This window comes from Galendromus occidentalis, unplaced genomic scaffold, assembly GCF_000255335.2.
Source record: "Galendromus occidentalis unplaced genomic scaffold, Mocc_1.1 scf7180000077450, whole genome shotgun sequence".
NCBI lineage: Eukaryota > Metazoa > Arthropoda > Arachnida > Mesostigmata > Phytoseiidae > Galendromus > Galendromus occidentalis.
This window is the reverse complement of record NW_003805438.1, coordinates 740730-759617: the sequence shown is the minus strand read 5'-3', so window position 1 is coordinate 759617 and position 18888 is coordinate 740730. Positions and strand designations below refer to the sequence as shown.

General features: G+C 54.4%; 1 protein-coding gene across 1 annotated transcript in view; it reads right to left on the bottom strand.

Moving 5' to 3' along the window:
* Nucleotides 1-18888, bottom strand: part of LOC100905726 (uncharacterized) — a 46465-nt gene that overhangs the window by 8079 nt on the left and 19498 nt on the right. The window contains exon 4 of the mRNA XM_029111561.1: nt 10169-10214. Within this exon, the coding sequence (XP_028967394.1) occupies nt 10169-10214 (46 nt within the window). The remainder of the gene's footprint in view (nt 1-10168; nt 10215-18888) is intronic.

Below are 18888 nucleotides of genomic sequence, written 5' to 3'. Positions count from 1 at the left end.
TTCCTGTTGCATTTCCTGTCGCTCACCTTCCCGCATTTCCAGTCGGAGACCGCGCAAAGTCGACAAGTGAGCTCGTCGAGCGCGGGCTCCGACAGCCGAGCCAAGAACTCGCGGCTTCTCTCATCCGGCTCAGACCGGGGAGAGCCCCGGGCTCACAAAAGCGGTGACGTCGATGACGCGAAAGGCACCGTCTGGGAGAAATCGATGAAATTTCCTAAATAATCACTTTTTTTTTCTTTCTTAATAATACGTCTGACAGCCGAGATGGGTGGTTGAAGGGATCGCGGCCGGGTAGGCAGGGTGCTCTTCTTGCCTCTTCTTTTCACTGTCCCCAGGTCGGCGCCCCGTGTTCCCTCCTCGGGAGGAAGACAAACTCCTTTCGGACTCCCTAACGTCTTTCGTTCGATCTACGCCGGCCTGTTCATTCTCTGCGCTGCTTTCCCCTGGAGCCCACATTTCCCCTCATACAAATGATCTTGTCTATAAATCGATCTCCCGTCGTGCAGGGCGATTTGGCGCCGCTGCGAGGGACGCTATATTTGAAAAATGATCACTGATCGTCTCCCACTAGTGTGACAGTTTGGTCGCTGCGTGTATGTGCGTTCCAACTGCGTTCATCCGTATATCCCTTTACGTCCGTTTCGTTGGTTCCCCCGTCTGGCTCGCTGCTCGCGACGCTCTCGCTCCTCCGCCCCCTTCCCTCAGCCTTGCCGAGGGACAATCATTCAATGGTATAATTATGATCGATATAGTTACGGGCGAAGCGAGCGATCCCTTCGATAAAATCTCCGCTCGTCTCGTTCATCAAAGGTCGTTGTCGATCCAGGTTGTCGCGGATTCCACGTCGACATCCGCCGTTCTGCCGGTGAGGCGGCATCGGCGGATCCGGCTTTTGACCGTCAGCGGTCCGATGTGTCTCATCTGATGAATTTATGGATATAAGCATGCTATAACAAGCCCGAATGAAGGATTGCAGGAACATTGGCAAACAGAATAAGTATGTAGATGCCGTCCGGAACGCGAAGGCTTCGGCTTCATTTTTTCCCCTTGTCTCGGTCGACGGTACCCAGACCGTCGCGATTCCCTCCACCCGAAAGTGCTCCGATATGGTGTTATTCCCTTCTTCCGCTGTGAGCCGTCCATTCCGACGGCCTCGTGCTTCTAGCGCGTTATGAATGAACAGAGCGGAGATTTAGGCGGCGGAGCTGTTCACTCAGGAAGCCAGCGCCGTCGAAAACGCGCGTATCACGTCCTGCGTACTGACCGGACGGCGCAACGGTGTCTCGAACGCTGCTGGGCCTGTCCTCCCCGTGGTGGCCGCCCGGCTCGACGACGAACGCACATCAGCACGGCACCGATCGGGTGAATTGTCGAGACCGGTAATTAATCAATAGGTTTTTATGCGAAGGACCTTGCCAGAGGTCGCGTCGTCGGAGTCAGAGGTCGTCGGGATCGGCGCGTGTCTTCGGAAGCGGCCGCCTCGACAAAGACGACCCAGTTCAAACAATCCGACTGCGCTAACTCGCACCGTGTCGAAATCCTATGGTGTAAAAAAACAAACATGGGTGTGCACTTCCATCCGGCAAAACCGACAACGGCGACTACGACAGGGAAGCGTTGGTGTTGTCGGCAATACGGTATCGACGATAAAGTCTACCACGCCTCGCTTGGTTTTGCAGTGCCTCACGATCGGTTGGCACAGCACCGGTAGCGGACCGGGCGGCCTCCGAACTCGAGGGCAACTGAGCCAGCGGGCGTAGAGAAGGCGTAAGAGCAAACAGTCAGAGGATGAAGGAACGACGGAGAACAGCCTCAGACACGCGGACACACCGATCGAAGTCGAAGAGTAGGGCGTATGGACGCCCGGTTGTCCTGCTCGCTCCTGCTGGTTTCGAATGCTCCCATCAGGGAGCTCCGTACGCCCGTTTCCGTGCCCACCCGTCACGGACTCCGTGCCAGCTACAATTCGATGCGCAGAAATAGAATCTGACATGCCGTCGAATCGCTCTCCTATGAAACATCCAGCTGATCTCGTCTTTCCCCACCGGAGACTACCTGCTCCTCGAGGGGGAAGATTGCGTGCCGACGAAGTATACCCTACGCAAATGTCGTCGAAGCCAAGTCCTCGAGCCGTGAGAATCACCGGGAGTTGAAGGACGACTATCGGATCGGGGTCGGCTCTTGAGTAGTTTCTGCGAAAACTCGCAACGGAATACGGGAATTCTCTCCCCGGGGTCGCAACGCGGACTCGGAACGCCGATCTCGAAAATGCCTCTCGGTTTCCGGAAAGCATCGATTCGTCATCGGCATTGCTGACTGGCCGTTCCGCTCACTGAGTCTCCGTCTGTCTCGCGATTGCGGATTCTCTCCGAAAACTCCGTTCCCGCAACAGAGTCGATGATTTCTTCCCGGCGGTCGTCGCAGCACTTCGCTCAGTCTCTCCGACATCATTTTCCAGTCAGTAAGTCGCCGTCGCTTCTCTCATCGAGATGAGTTCGCCTGCGATTGAGCCATGCAACAACAAGCGTTTGAGGGCAAGTCGAGCGAACGCGCGTTTCTCCGTCTCTCTCTTCCTTTCGGGACGCGCAGCAACAAAGTCGCTCTCAAACTGCGGCGGCGAGGCAAACACAATCCGTGACCGATTTCCGTCATCGGCCTCCAGCCGCATCGCCATGAAGACGCACTTCGTCATATTCGCTTGCAGCTCGTCTCCGATACTCGGGCTCGACTGCCGAAGTCAAAGATTCCGATAGTCGGATCTGAGACGACCGGTGGCGGACCCCGCGGACGAGCGGATGCCGACTGCGGGGACGCATCCGGTGCAATTGTCGTTGCGGTAGCTGCGCCACGAACGCCTCGGTGCGGGACGACAAAGCGTCACGGTTCTAGGCCAAGTTTATTGAGAGCCATCAAACTAGCGTCCTGGCCAAGTTGTATCCGCCGTAATATTTTCTGCTTCGGAGAAACGATGTTGATACCGAATACGGTCGGTTTTGCTCACAACGTGAGAGCCTGCAGCGTGAGAATGCCAAGCAAATTGAGGTAACATAACACTATACGCTCCTAATGATGTCTTATTGCTCCCCAACGAATAAGAGCCGTCGGCCAGTCGACCAGTCAGCCGGAGGGACAGACGAATAACACACGGAGCGTCTCGACTAAAGGCGTCGTCGGCGACGTACACGACCGGGCCAACTCGACGGCCTCCTCCAATAAGGCGAGCGGATGTTCGGGAGGTTGGGGGGTGGGCTTCGAGAACTCTTTATTGGTTCACGTCGTTGCGTCAGCAATGAACTCAAACAACGATTTAGTTTGTTGTTAGTGACGATGTTTACGTCTGTTGCTGAAACCGAACAGCGCTCATTAAGTTGGTAGAAGAATTCAGCTAGTCTGCGGTTGACGACTACCGCCTCTCTAAACCACTCAGTCCTTCACTACCTCTTCAGCCGCTACCAGCAACAGACCGCCTCCGCAGATGGTTGTACCGATAGAGAAAGGAATGACAAGGGCTGATTCACTTGAATAAACTCAACGATCTCCGCTCGATGTACGACGAGAGCAGAGCGAAGCAGAACTTCGTGGAGCAGACTGGAGAGGAGACTTCCGAGGATTAGACAGGATCGAACGGCATAATTTTTTAACCAAATACTTTTTGCTATGACAGCACTCGCGAAATACGCCATGAGCAAATTCATACACTGGATACGTCGCCCCCCCCCTTGAATCCCGCCATGAATGTTCCGAGAGAGGCGAGGCCCGATCTAAGCCGTGCCTGTTCTTCCGCCGCCAGGCTTGTCAGACTGGCACCTCAGTTCTGATTTCGACCCCGGAAACAGCAGCGGGGATCAAAACTCAACCCCGATGTGAATATATCGCACACTCATTCGGTCACCTGGCGGCGAACGATGCCGCGTATGGTCCACTCCCGTTCCTCGAGAGTTTCCACCGGCTACCAATCGCGGCCCGATCCACAAGCGTTATCAGCAGGAGCAGCTACTGTACCAACAGGACACGCTGATAATGGCTTGCTCGATGTAGTCTCTGATTGCTTGAGTGGTTTACCGTGTCGGGGTGTGTTTAGATGTGAGCGATTCGGAGGGAAACTGACCGCTCCGACGATCGGGCCGTCGGACATGATCGTGCGACATCAGACAATGTCTTCGATCGATAGCGGCAGCCGTTCTGAACGTCGATCTACGCTCCCCACATCAGATGGGTACGCTATGAGGCGAGAGAGAGCGAGATATTCGAAATCAACCCAGAGTAGAATCTCTGGACGTGGAAGCGAGAGCGTCCTCAGATGCACAGGGCGGGAACGGGCCCAGTCGGAGGAAGATTCGATTTGCGAGGAGCGAAAGTTCATCGAATCATCCATCTGGCGAGAAAGGAAAAGAGACGTTTGGAGCCAGAAAACGATGGGGAATGACGATGAAATCATTGGGCACACGAGCCGGCGACTGCTTGCCTGAGTGGATCTGTTAGAGGCTCCGGGCCTGGGAGGGGCGGAGAATGCGCCACCAAAAGACGACGAATGGAAAAAAGACCAAAGTCTGGGACGGCAGCGAGAAATAGGAACCGTCTGATATCGGGAGAATTGGAAGAGATTGATTTCAGACGGAACAAGCGGATCCTTGATGGAGGGTTTGGATCAAGCGTCGACTCGCTCGCCGTCACCCAGTCAGTCTGTCAGTCAGCAAGCAACCAGACCAGTCGAGGCTTTTGCTCCCTCGGCGGTAGATGCCCGGCTCTTTTCCCTGCCGTGACGGGTATCCTGAATTGGAGTCGAGTGGTCTCGGAACGCTGTCGACTCCGAAAAAAACATCTCACGAGCCACACGCGATCCGGGTTAGCGTGGCGAGAGATCGTCTGTTTCTCGTTGCAAGCAGGAAAATTGGCAGAATGCCGCCGCTCCGCCGGCTGAGGAACGGACCCACAAGAAAGCTGATTGGGTAGGTGAACGCGGCCGAGTTCAGCTCTCCCGGTAGACGTCGAGTCAGAAGTCAAGTCAGGGAAGTCAACGACAGGAAGCCGAAGCAACATGCGTTCTCAACGATGCTCGACATCCGAATCGATTGGGCGCTGCTCCTCGAAACCCTCGGAGAGGAATATCTAGACCCCAACGCTCGTGTGAACGGAACCGGAGGCTCCTCGTAGCTCTCCAGGCAGGGCTTTACGCCCAGGAGCGTACGGAGGGGTATCTACGGCGATCGGTTTATATATGCTCTTGGAGGTTTTTATAGGAACCTCGAAAATATCGTCCCCGCTGAGAGTTGAAATGCTCGAAACGACCTCCGAATGGGAAACTTGGATCTCGAGGGAACCCGAAGGCTTCTGACCGGGGACCTCCTGCGGTCGAGTCTGGATTGCTTCGGAGCTCGGCGAGTGATTAAATCCACTGGGGTCGAGTGGTGTCAACAATGTCAACACAATATCGGAGGTAGCAAATCATGACACTTCCGCAAGACGATAGAATGGACGAAAATACGAAGGGATTGTGACCACCAGTCCAGTTAGAAGGATAACGTACGGGGAAGGGGCTCTTCCGAATCGAAAAAGAAACTCCAAGTGCCGCGGGCTGTCAGACCTCAATAAGGAAGGGATTACCAAATTGAAAATGAAATTGTCAGCGCCTCACGACCTGCCCTCCGGGCAGGAGTCGGCTGTCTCGCTTGTCCTGTCTTCGGAGGGTCGGTCGAGTTCACGGCAACGGTCCGTCTTTGTCCATCTCTCGACCTCCGACAATGGGCGAACGTCAGCGAAATTGGCTGCGAAACGCGGAGACATTCGCTCCGCCTCTCCATTCCAAGGGATATTTATCGGGGGGATATGGAGACAGCTAGCGATGAGGAGAACTTTTCGAACTCGTTGTTGGAAGACGAAACCGCGAGACAGAAACACGTCCACACGAGGTAGGGGAGCTCGGTCGACGTCGGGAACAAACACCGACGACTAAGGATGTCGTCGGATGGAGCGACCTGAATCTCCCAGTGGACGAAGCGGGATTCCAGAGCCAGACGTGTTCGGCCTCGGCGGGCAATTTTTCCGGCTGTAGGAGAAGCACCGTTATGCCGTTCCCATTGTTACCAGCGTTGCGTTGCTCGCTGTTGATGTTAGCCCGGACGGCGACAGAAGATGCCAGATTGTGAGATGCTCCCTCACTGGGACGCAGCCGCTGCGTGTGTGTTGCATAAGTCTGCGAGCATCCAGGTTTTCTCATGAAAATCACGTTCCGGCTTTTACCCTGGTGGCTCGAGAGCTGGTCTACGCGCCCGCGTTATGGGATTATTCTCCTCGGCGTCGACGTCGATGACGACGGCTCGGAGCGGTCTGTCTTCTTTTGCTTGACGTTGTGCTCGAAAGCCTGTCGAGGGCTCGTCCGTGCGTCGAAGCCGAAACGAATGTTTCTTGTTTCCGAAAAGAGCATCCGGTGAGCCATGCATCACACACGCAGACAGAGAGAGGGAATCAGTTTAGGCGAAACTATTTTCCAGAGGGGAGGCTCAGACACGGAGCGATAAATGTAAGTTCGTCAACTCGAATTTAGTCTCGTTTCGAGGGACGGCCACGAAGTTGGCGACAGAGCAGGCGCCCCTCTAGGGACAGAAATCCTGGGAGCCGGCACAACGACGCGGTGGGGAATTTCGGCAGTCGTCAAAACACTCTCGCTTTCCAGGATAGGATGGATAAAGTCAGAGAAAGGCGGGAACAACAGAAGAGAGCAGAGCAAAACGCAAGAGAAAGACTCAGTCACTCACAAGGACAGAAAGCAAAAAAAAGAAGAAAAGAATTCCAGTCCTGGTCGAAGAGCGCTAGAGGCAACAGCTGACGCGCGTGGTTGGAACTTCGATTCAGTCGATGAGATGTTCTTTTTCTTGCTCGCTGCTTCCCCCGCGCGCGCAGCTTATTTCAATTCCTTTTGAGGGTCCCCCGACCGACCGCCCCTTTCCCCCACCATTTTTTCCTTCGCCGTCCCCTCCTCGCACTCAGAGCAGCAACAGCTACTCGCATCACACGCCGTCGGCTCAGTCAGTGTCGCTTGCTGTCGTTGCCGTTGTTGTCCATTCATGAAACGCCACTCGCAGGAAAATTGATAATCCACATCGGGGGAACGGAGCCGCACAACGGCGTGTTCTTATTGGAAATCGGCAAATCAGCTCGTCTACCGGACGCGAGCTGGAGGGCGAGAGAGGTGTGATGGCGGCGAACGAGGGAGGAAGAGAGAGAAGACCGAAAGGATATCGACTTGAGTGAGCGATCGAGAGAACGATGGGCGCATAAGAACGGCAGAAAACGCGTGGGGATGACAGAGAGCGAGTCGGGGAAGACCTCAAAAGAACCTCAGCACGGGGCAACTCAGCCCACCCAGCAACCGTTCAAGTGAGTGAGTGACTGAGCCGGTGGGTGACTACGAGCGGAGGGTCGGATATGGCGTCGACCGGGGCAGCAACGTCAATCAGATACGGCTCACTAAGATCTGATCGAGCGTGAGCTTTCATCGCTCCCGCACTTCTCCCGACCGTTCCCTCGGTCCCTCCCCCGTCTTTCTGTGTTTGCCGTAGTGACTCGCAACTCCACCAACAACCTCACCTTCCGTGGGTATTCCGTCCGTTCCCCATTCCCAGACGCTCCCCATCTCCGGCACTGTGTGCCTTCCGGTCCGTCTCTACGTTTACGCGCTTTGATGCCGCGGCACGTTGTTTTGTGGTCTACATAAATCGAAGCGTCTCTAAATCGAGATCGGCGGAGTTTCTCCCGATCGCGCAGCGACAGGCGCGACAGAGCACTAAAAGTCCGAGCAGATGCTGTTTCAGCGTCTGAATCCGCAGAAACAGAGGCCGACGACTGACAAGCGAAGCGAAGTCGAGTTCCCTCGTTCGCCCTCCCGGACGTCTGCGCCGTACACGTTCCCCAGTCGCCGCCCCCTCCCCTGGGGACGAACAGCGATGTCGCAAAGCAGATTACAAGCAACGACATTAGTGAGTGCGGCTGCTGATGTCAACCATTGACCTTGTTCGAGGCAGCCCTTGCATAAGCGTTCCTCTCGGTCAGGGCATTGTATCTCCGCTTTATTATCATTCAACCGTTCCTCCAGTCCAGTATCCAACTAGTTCGTATCGGTTTTCCCGAGTCGCTGGAGAATCCGGCGACAGCAGAAGCAGCTCCTATTCACTACGACGGAGTCTCTGCTGCGACGGAGAACCGCTGCGTCAGAGGCGGTGGCGGCACCCACTCGCTCGCGACGGATCGAGCCACCAACGAACGTACAAGCGTACGTAGGGCACGAACGAACGAACGCACCGTACGGGACGCTCCCCAAGGGCTCTCAGCGAAGGAATCACGCTGATAGAGATGGAGTTGGAACGGCTGAGGCAGAGCCGCCTCTACCGACGCCGCCGCTACCAGAAAGGCTGCCAGGATGAATCTCCATACAAATAGGACATTGCGCGCGGGAAAAAAAGAAAGTCAGGTATTCGGCCGAGAGACTGACGTTCGCTTACTCGTTGAGCAGTCAGACAGACAGTCAGTCAGTCAGTCGAGGCGGCTGCCACTCTGGGGGGAACACCGAAGTCCGGAGGCAAAAAGGCTGACTCGAAGGTGGAGAACGAAGCTTGGAGAAGTGCGAGGGCAGGGCGAGGCAAGGGGTGTTGCGCGGGTCGGACGGAACTCGTAGAATGAACATGGCAGCGGCATTCCCGGTGACATCGGGAGAGTTTTGTGACTCTCACTCGTCGGACCGACGTCCGTCCGTCCGCTCGCTCGGTCAGTTCGGCATTATTGCAGGCCGTACAAGCTCGTGGTCGGAATAGCTCGCTACTAGTGTCTGTCCAGACAAAAGAGATTAACTGGCAGGCCCGGGCGGTTCCACCGCGGGCTTTGTCCAGCTGCCAGACGACGAAGAACCGGCGTGGTCGTCGGCACCGCTGCCGTTTGCAGTGGACAGTGCAAAGTTTCGAAAGGCATAGCAGGCCTGATTGCTCCGGAGGCTGCACATATTAGAATCGAAGATTACTACTCCATACTCTTGAGCAACTCCCAAGGGATATCTAGCTTGCTCGACACACTGCGGAATATTGCAGTTTGTGACCTCGCCTGACGACTCACAGGACCTCTCTCGAGGTGTCGCGCGGTCGAACGGAGTCGGACAGACCCGTCAAGCCTTCTATCGGTCCAGCATCGATCGTGAGCTCAGGGAAATGAACGGAGCGCTGGAGATGTTCTCTGAGACGATCTCCTCCTCGGAGATCCCTCTCGGTGATTCGACGCCGCCTGACAATTCAATAACGCAGAGATCACGTCCCGATCCAATCAGAGCCCTCCTTTATTCCCTGCTGCTATCGCGTTCTCCTTGGAACTGACCGACGCCATCACCACCTGAACCCACTTTAACAAGTTACACTTTCTTTGTGGGAGCGAGAGCTGTAAACTCGAATAAAACGTCTATATCAGAGCTCGCCGGCAGAGCTCCAGCGTGGCAATTCCGGGCGTCTGCGGCTCTGCCTGGAATTGCAGTGAGTTCTCGTGTATTCGCTGAGCATGCTCCATGCTCCACGATTCGACTCGACAAACCACAACCCGTCCGGCTTCCTCTCGCGGAATTCGAGGAGAGCGTTAGATTTGAATATTTCAAAGTTTCGGGTTGCCATAGTCTGTTCTCGCGTATCGATATGGGATGGCCCTGTTCGGAGCACAATAAATTCGTTCGCGAGACACATAAATATCATCCAATTATTGTCGATCGATGACCGAATTCCCGCCAGTGGCCGAAGGCGTAACAGCTGTCGCACAGGTCTCTCGTTAAGGTGACTAACAACCTCAGACCTCTGGCAATCGCTCGGTCGACCAGCAGCACTTATTTCTCGAGGTCACCCTCCTTGAGAGAAAATCAAACCAGAGAAAGTTCGCCTACTCCCGCCGAGCCACAGCTTCAGGGTTTGCTCCGGGCCCATTTCTCGTTTTTCTTTTGGAGACGCTGAAAGGTCCCTCGCCGACGAGGAGGCAGCTACATTCTTGAGAGTTTCCGCGACGATATGCCCTCAAAAGCCGTCGTGCGCGTATCTGAGAGAGATATGAGGGGCGCGATGAACTCAAATTTCACCTCGTGAACAAAGAAGATACGAACTTGTCTCTTCCTACATACATATTTCAATAGGGGCGACCAGACTGCGACGCCGGTGATGGGGAGCGACCCGCTTCGAATCCGTAGAGAGTGGAGACTCCACAGGAGGGTTGGCTTTGAATTCCCATATCGGCGGCCCGGCGTTCTAAAGTTGAAAACGTGTTGACTCCGTATGGCGCAACTCCAAGCCAGTAAACTGGGCGAATTCATGAATTTTAATATCCGCGCGAGCGAGAACCGGGCACTTCGGAGAGAAAACAGGAAAAGTCGTCACAAAAATCGGCAACCGGATTTATTCCTCCAAAGCTTATCGAACCCTTTGAAAATCGACGACGGAGCTTCCAAGAAATTCCGATCCCGGGATTCTTCCTGTGTCCGGGAAGAGTATGTTTCTCGTCGGAGCGAATGATCGGGCCGCGGCCTTGCTTCAGGACGGGACCGAGCCAGCATTCTTTATAAGCACAGTGACTTTCGCTCATCACTCAGCGATTCGGGGTGACGGCCGTGAAGGGAATGCAATGAGTTCGTTTTCGTAGTCGACGACGACACGAGCAGCGGAATAATTCAGCGTCCAGTGAGCAAGCCCACGGGCTTCATGCACATTCCAGATGTTTGCTGTGGGCATGCACTGTGCCACGAGAGCCCACGATTCCTCGTTGTGGCATTCACTGATTGCCGCAGCGTCGTCCTTGAGGATACCAAAGGGTGTTAAATTTACCTCGACGATGGACACGTTATCGAGATGGTTGTCCTGACCGCCTGAGACCCATCGGATTTCATCTCATTATCACTCACTCCGAGATTATTATAGCTAAGCCAAATGTCGGTCGTTCCCAGAAGTATCTGATTGAGCCTCGATGCTGTGTGCTTCCCCGGAGGACCCGAACGCGGTCCTCAGTGTCGGTAATGTCGATATGAGAAAACGCGATACTGCTCATAGGAATTACCGGACCCGGATAATGTCGATACGGTCAATGCAATCCTTTTGCGAGTTCCTCCCGATCAGAAACGATCGGCCGAGATTCCTCATACACAGTCCCTTGAACCAGCGCGACTTGAGCCCTCCGGGTTCGGAGAGATTCTTCGAGAAAGCATAAAGGGAGTTGACGGTGTTCTCACCCATTCGTTTTTGAAGAATCTGCTCACTTATTCTATTGGAGAACAGGAGATCGAGAGGATGACTGAGTGACTTGTGGGTCCGGGAGCGAGGAAGTGGATGAGCGCCGTGTTCCAGGATACGCGACGGAGACTCCGTTGAGTGAAATGAAGGCTCGAGTAACGTTTCTCTCCATTTGCAAAACCCTTGCTCTTTTTACGGGTTCACCCCACCTCACTCAAAGACCCCAGGCCCTCATATCCGACTACTCCGCTTCAGAGTCCTAATGTCACGCCTGGCGAACTTGTCCGACTGCACAGGAATTCAGAAAAGAAACTCGAGCATGATGGTGAGTCTATCTGAGGCCGGCTCCTTCCCGGCGGAACCGAGCTCAAAACGAGTGGATCAGGTGGCGTGAGGTCTTTTGAAGAAGCTCTTTTGGAGCCCCGCGATAATGAAATGGAAAGACGCCGCCGTTGTTTTATATTTCACTCGGCCATCGCCCCACCCCTCTCAGCCAATCTCAATCTCCTGTAGCCGCAAAGGAGACTGCAATCGCAGCCGGAAACGAAACCCCAGACCAGAGAATTGCGTTCCATGTGGTGCTGCGTCTATCCGTGCTAAAAAGTCCCAGAGCAGTATCCGGATTGTCTATATGAAGCCAGATCCGACCGACGACGGAGAAGACGCATCGAGAACATCAGAGGCTGGCCGTACTGAGTGGAGGAACGTTCCGAGTGAGAGCAAAACCCTAACGTCCGTGGGAAACATCGCCGGTTCTGTATGAAAAACGTCCCCCTAATAAAAGAGAACTCGCACGACCATCGGCTGGGGCTATAGCGACTCGCGTAAATGGCCATAATGAACGCGGCGATTGGCTGGTCGCGCTTATTTACGACAATGAACGACAGGCTCCCGAGTGTGTGGTACGTCGGCCGGCGGATTGGCTAGGGTTTTGAAGTCGGTTATCGCGAGCGTACGCAATAGGCAACGCTAGGAGGACGAGATTTTTTCCCCGCCAGGACACCGTGAATTCAATCTGATCACAAGCGCATGATCGCCCAAGAAAGCCTCGAAAGCCAACGTTGTCGTCGTCGTGTCGGTGGTCGGTTCCAGTAATTTGTCGATGGCCGCGCTTGGCTTGCTTGGAAGTCTTCGAAAGTTTGTAACAAACTTGGATAGGAGCTTGTGGGACCGTCGCGGCTTCTCTTCTGCTAGAGGTCCTCGCTCGCTGCGTTCGCAGCCATCGCTGCCGCCATCAAGTGAGGACAGGGTCTCCATAAGCCAATGACGTGGAACCTTCTTCCTTGTCCTTTGTTCGACAGACACGCACACACACGCCCTCAACCGAGTAGCTAGTGGGTGGATGGCCGGCCGTACGAGCGGCCGAACCGTCCGCTATGGGAGCCTTCAGCACCGGCCGAAGCCCTGTCTCTGGAGATGACGCCGCGGCTAATGTTGAGAGCTTTGCTAAAATTGTCTCTGCACCATGGAAGGCTTCTGACCAGCAACGGACGTATTCGAGTGCCGCCATCCAAAACGCTCGTTGTGCAGAACGACAGAACGATGAGCGGAATGGTTCCGCATCTGACGAGGAGGTTTAGGGAGATTCTGTCGGATCAGGATCATCGAGTCCGCCCGGACTCCGTGAGAAACGGATAGGACAAAGTATGCACAACGTAAACTGGTGGGGCGTGCTAGTCCTCTGAAGGGCGTGAGAGTTTGCTGGGAGCAGCATTCTCTGCTCTCCTATCACTTTCAGAATGGACTCACTCGAGCGTGCGGCCCAGATTCATTGTGGCTACCGCCTAAATGTCCTCTATTTCTGGCCGTGACACAAAAAGTTTGTTATATCCCACAATGTCGTTTTCCCTCTGGTTTTCCTCTAATTCGGGGCTTGTTCTCGTTCAGTATTCTTTCTTGGACTATCTCTAACTCTGTCGCCTTCACTGAGCTCCATCTCGCCGCGCTCGTTCGGCACTCGAAATGCTCGCCTTAACCCTGGTCGCAAGCTTCCGTCTGTGGTTATCCCCTTTCTGCTTATTCCTTTCGAGAAAGCTGGGAACCTTCGGGGTCACTGTCGAGAGACGTTGGAGGGAACTTATCGAAGTACGATTCGAGACCGCGGAGAAGACCATGATATGTTCTCCGTAAACCGATCCCTAGAACATCATCGAACTCGGTGCCTCGATTTTTCCCTGTGCTCCGCTGTGGGGTCCCAGGCCATCAGCCCGTTGAGCGACCCGCAAAAGAATTCGACCATTCTGATCGAGCCCCTGTTACATATGGTTAGCGGAAGATCCTCAGAGGGAGCTGTTCCAGGCGATGCCAATTAACTATGCCATCGATTGACGAATACCTGATCCACCGCGATAGGCTCCCGCGGCGAGAAAACTATAGAACACGCTCCGGACGAGAGGACGGTCGCGTATCTCCGCTTCGTTTGTACGCGAGATTGGAGCCCTCTTGTCCTATTCGAGGGATTCGGAGAGAAATCCAGAATGTTCTGCCTTCGGGACCCGGACATTGCTTTCGCCAATTTGGCCATCCTCTCTTTGTTCCGTTGTCCTTTTTCCCGTTGCCGCATTTCGTTTCTGTTGTATCCAGCTATTCCGGATCAACCTCCCTCGTCGAGTGTCGCTTAGAGCCGAAATCCGGGATTTGTGAAAAGAATCTCCCTCTCGCCATTTCTCGTGGGTGTCCCGTTCCGCGCGGAGCCGGCGTGGTTTCGGTGTTCGCGGAGTAATGTTTCACGAGATGACTTAGCTCGAACAGGCTTCGAGGATGCTATGGAGGCCGCTCGAGCCGACGGGGTCCTCGTTCCTGGACCGGATTCAGAATGAGACGATGATTTCGAGTGGGAGAAGCCGGAAAAAGAGCAGGGAAACGAAGAATGTAGCTCACCGACTACTAGTACACAGGGAGCGTCTTCCTGCTGGAGATAACCGATTCACCGTAGAGGCGTTAATAGGAGAAGAGTTATCACGCAGCGAGAAATTGAACAGGAAACTGCCAGCTTTCAGGAGGCGTCTCAAAGTCCGAAACCGGTACAATGTTCGCGCTCACAACAATGGATCCGAGTAGCGGGCAGTATATAAGGATCAAGAGTCTTCCTGTCGGGTACGTTGCAGTCAGGAGCCTTTGAGAAATCTGCTCGACGATGCCTCCTCGTGTCAGGGAAGCCAACGCGATGCGCAAGATCCGAAGCTCTACAGGCTCGTCCTCAGGGAAGAGATCGACGGTCAGCGAGCGAAACTCTTGCGAGGACATTCATGCTTGCAGACCGCTCCACTAATTGCTTAGAGAGCAATCCATCGAGAGCTTGCGGTCCTCTTCGGGTGGACTTTCTCCTTCTTCGTCAGATGAATCGCCAATCTTATATATCATCACCGATGTCCTCGATTCGGACAATCCGCCACGAGCAGAGAGCCTCAGGACCGAATTATTGTTTGAACAGGAATATTGCTGTGGTTGGTCGGACCGTGTGCTCTGAAGAGCGGTCTCATCCGTCTCTCATCAGTTTCTCATTCTCACAGCAATTTCACTGAAATCCGACCACGTTCAGTCTCGGAGAAAACTCATGCTGATCCGTTGCCGTAGAACTCATGGACGTACGCTATGTCCTCGACGGGATCGGCGAGCCTAGAATAATTTTCGAGTCGTCGCTAGTCCCATCGGTGGACATTCGACTTGACAAGTGGATATATCCGCATGACGCAAGAGCTCATGTAGATTATCAGTGCCACTAGGGGGACAGTACCGAGGCCGCCGCATTCTCCCCACTCGCACATACTGGCTCCGAACAAGCTGCGAAATCTCGGTCTCGACCCAAAAGGCGAACCACTTCACAGATCGACCGTCTCGTCGACGTCCAACGATTGAACTTCAGGAGACGACCGAGCGAGGTGTGTACAACTGGTAACCCGCGGGCGACAAGTCTCCAATATCGAAAGATATTCGTCGCATCTCTCGGGACAAACAGAGCCGGCTGGTCGGCCGATCTTCCGAGCGGACCGACCGACCGACTCGCACTCGGTCTAACTGGCCTTCCTGCCGGCTGGTGGGTTGGTTGGTTGACTTGAGCTCTGTTCCCGGGACTGGCAGCCGGGAACGTCTTGGAGAAGTCGAAAGAAATATTGACCAAGTCTGACTTCCTCCTCGTGATGAGAGATCTACCCGACGCAAACCACCCGGCGATGATTTTGCTTGGTGAGCCGCTTGCTTGACTGCTCACTCCACCATCATACACGTTGGTGTGGCAGCGGAGTGAGGGGAAGAAGAGGGGGGCGGGGATGGGCGTTTTCAAGAGCGCAAACAGATCCTCAAGATGCTTCTGAGTCGTTGCTTCAAGTGTTTCGGTTGCGAGGCCCGAAAGCGACAGTGGAGGCACCAAGACGACCACTACCTACACGCCCCGCTTGTGGCTGGCCAGTGAGTTACTGGTCGGACTATCAATCCGTGCGCCCGTTTGTCCTGCCAGCCCAGCCGGTTTCATCTCGAGTGACGGCCTCCCGAACAAGCAAGGGGGAAGCATGCCTTCATGAGAAACGAAGAAGCTCTCAAACAAAGCTGATCAAACAGAGTCTCTCCCCGAAGCCTCGCTCTCGTTCCGTCCTGTCGTCCTTGCTTACTCCCAGCGCAATCGAGGTTTCCATGAGCGAACAAAGGATTCGGAACCAGCGATCTTCTCATGGCGGTGATTCCAGATCTGAGAGCTGCGAATCGTTTTCGTCGTAATTTGGCTTCTACGAGATGAGTTCATCATCATGCTAAGCGGATGAGACTCTCAGCGACTTGATCGCGCGATCGGTCCTGACGGCCGGTGAGTGACCAGATAGAGCCTCGATACAACGGGGTAGATTTCTTCCCCAATAGACCTCACCGGCGATTTATCGGTCGATTATGAGCTTGATTGGCTAATCACGCGAGCCATGCATCGAGAATTCCAAATTGAGAGTGGATTCCGCTAAGCCAAGCCTCGGAAAAACCATTTGAAACCTCGCACGTCACTCGTCGCCTCGCTTGTGAGAGTCAAACGCTCGTTGTCCGCGATCTGCGAAATGCGCATTAAGCATTTCGTGGCTTCGCTGGCTCCAGTGTCTGAGCGGACAGGGGGGGGGGCGAGGGCGGAGGAGCGACGTCTGTTGACACTAAAGCATCGATTCGGCAGTGCTCGAATCAGGGGAACGAACGATCGCACAGACCGTCGTCGGCGGAGCTGACAGACGGAACGCCGAGGGGATAGCTCTTACCAAGTCCAATGGGACTAGGTTAGTTATGTCGTGTTATTCTTTGGTAGGGATTTGTTTTTGCTCGGATCACAAGCAAAACAAGCACCAGATGAGTGATCGTCAAGAAAACAAATAAACTTTCCAAGGAAACGAAATTTTGCTCTGTGGCAAATCGCCAACCAATTTCATTTCTCGATCTCGAAGCCAAGGGGAAGTTTCGATCTACCGTTGGCTTCGTCCCAAAGATCATCCTCCGGTCCCCCCGGCTCCAGATCATCGCTATTGGCAGGGATCGATTCCTCTCACTCAGATAGATTCCGAGAATGCTCCCTTTGCACTTCACGAAAAAAGATTCGGTCCGCCTGCGGTGAGTATTATATCCACAAGCTTCAATTCTGAGCATTTGTTCCTTCCTGGCTCTCGAGGGGAGCACGGGTCGATCGCAGAGAAAGAAGCGACCTCTCAGAGGGTAAGCTGACCGCGGATAGCCGTCGGATGAGACAAATGCAGTTACCCGATGAGGGAGACTTGCGGTTGTGTTTTGCGAGCAGCAATCGATGTGAGCCGGGGGTGGGGTGGTTGTAATGCAGACGAACGACTTGACGGGCAAGCTCGGATGAAACCACCCAGGAGACATTAATCAAATCTCCTCTGCCTTCCCAATTCAATCACCGTTCCCACCGGGCGCTCGTCCTTACATTGGTCGCGTGAAACAGTTAGCAACAGCAACGACTGCGTGCCCGGGGCAGAATGAACCCTACACAGGAATAATTTGTCCTCTCCAGGGTGGATGAATGCGGGTACTTCAATCGGTGATTGTTCTTCATGAGGTCAGCTTGATCATCGACGTCGGCCTCGGGGAGATTCAAACACCCATTCGAGTTCCTTGGGAGACATCCCGAGCGTGACCTAGAGCGTGTTTCCTCCGCGTACCGCTCCATAGGGAGCGGAGTTTCCACCGGAAGTCGGATCACGGTTTATCATGCGCTCATTATTATCGACGGCTCAGAACGCAGAAACTCCTCCGGTTCCGATTTCTTTGACTTGCGGATGGGGGAATCGACTGGAAGATTGGAAACGGCACGCAGTCCTCCGTAGGAGGTGACTGAGGACGGCCAAGGCGGCTCCAGCGTCTCGTTAATCGTGTATGTATCGGCAAACACAACACATAATGTTCACGCTGGTTCGCCCGCAGAGATGGTAAGCCCTTAGAGTGTCAGCCGGTCATGTCTTCGCAGTTGGAAGCGAAAAATAAACAGATCCTGTCCTCGGGATTGAGGCGCGACCAGGCGGCTGCGACGAGAACGTCCAATCTACCAAGAGGGATCCAACAGGGGATTAAGGAACAGCTGAGTGATGTGTTGCCGAGCAGATTCGCAAAGAGCGAATTCTGTGGACCAGTGACGTTACCCTCCACCAGTGGTCGTGTTGTGGAAGGGAAAAGGGGGTGCCCCTCGCGCAGAAGAGGGGGGGGTGCTCACCAGGAGCGGAGATGAGGTCTTCGGGCAATCAGTAGATGCAGAAATTGCAGATGCAGATTCGTTAAACTGTGCCGTCAGGAGCACGTGAAACAATCCAGTTTAACTGGAACTCACTCCATCCGGGGTAAACTCGACCAGCCGTGGAGCGACCGAATGTCTGCTGATTGAAGACGACCGTCTACAGATTTCAGAATGGGTCTCTGGAGACCGGAGCCCCTATCATCGTGGTCGACACGACCGTTTCTCCTTGGTGTTACCTCAAGTGCCTCCCTGTGCCGAGTCCTCTCGAACGCAGACGCGTTCTTTTATCCCTCGCTCATTCGCTCCCGGCGCCCGAGGAAGGTGGTAGGCGATCACGAACCGGAAAAGAGTTCAGATTCGAAAAAACGAATCGCCGCGAAGGGAAAAATAACAGTCCGCGCAGTCGTTACCGTCAACGAAAACGGAAGCCCCAGCCAGCCATCTGAAGGCCGACGCAGAATATTCCGACGACCCCTGCGACGGGGAGCATTTCGGGACGAACTCGACAAGGGCTCCTGATTTGGTCATACAGGATTGAAACCCGAGAACCCTAAGTTCCCTGTCATTAGCGGTCCGATTGTTCATCGATGAGACCCTTGGTCCGCACTCATTTGATCCCCTCTACAAATATTGCAACAATAACATTGACGACTGCTGTCGACGATAGCGAACGCCTATAAATATCAAAGAGGAAGGGATTACGGCCATCATTGTTGTCGTTGCTGTATTGTACGTGGTTGTATGCACGGGTGCTTTCTGCTTGTCGGGCGGCCAGTCATGCTCCTCGTGGTAGAGTAGCGGGGGAATTCTTCATGCTCCAGGAAATGCAATGTTTGCAGTTGGCCGGGCTGACAGAGAGCCATTGTGCAACGACGTTGTAGCGGCAAGAACGTTCCATGTTTGGTCAGACGGTAGACGGAGCTCAGCACGCGACTCACCGCG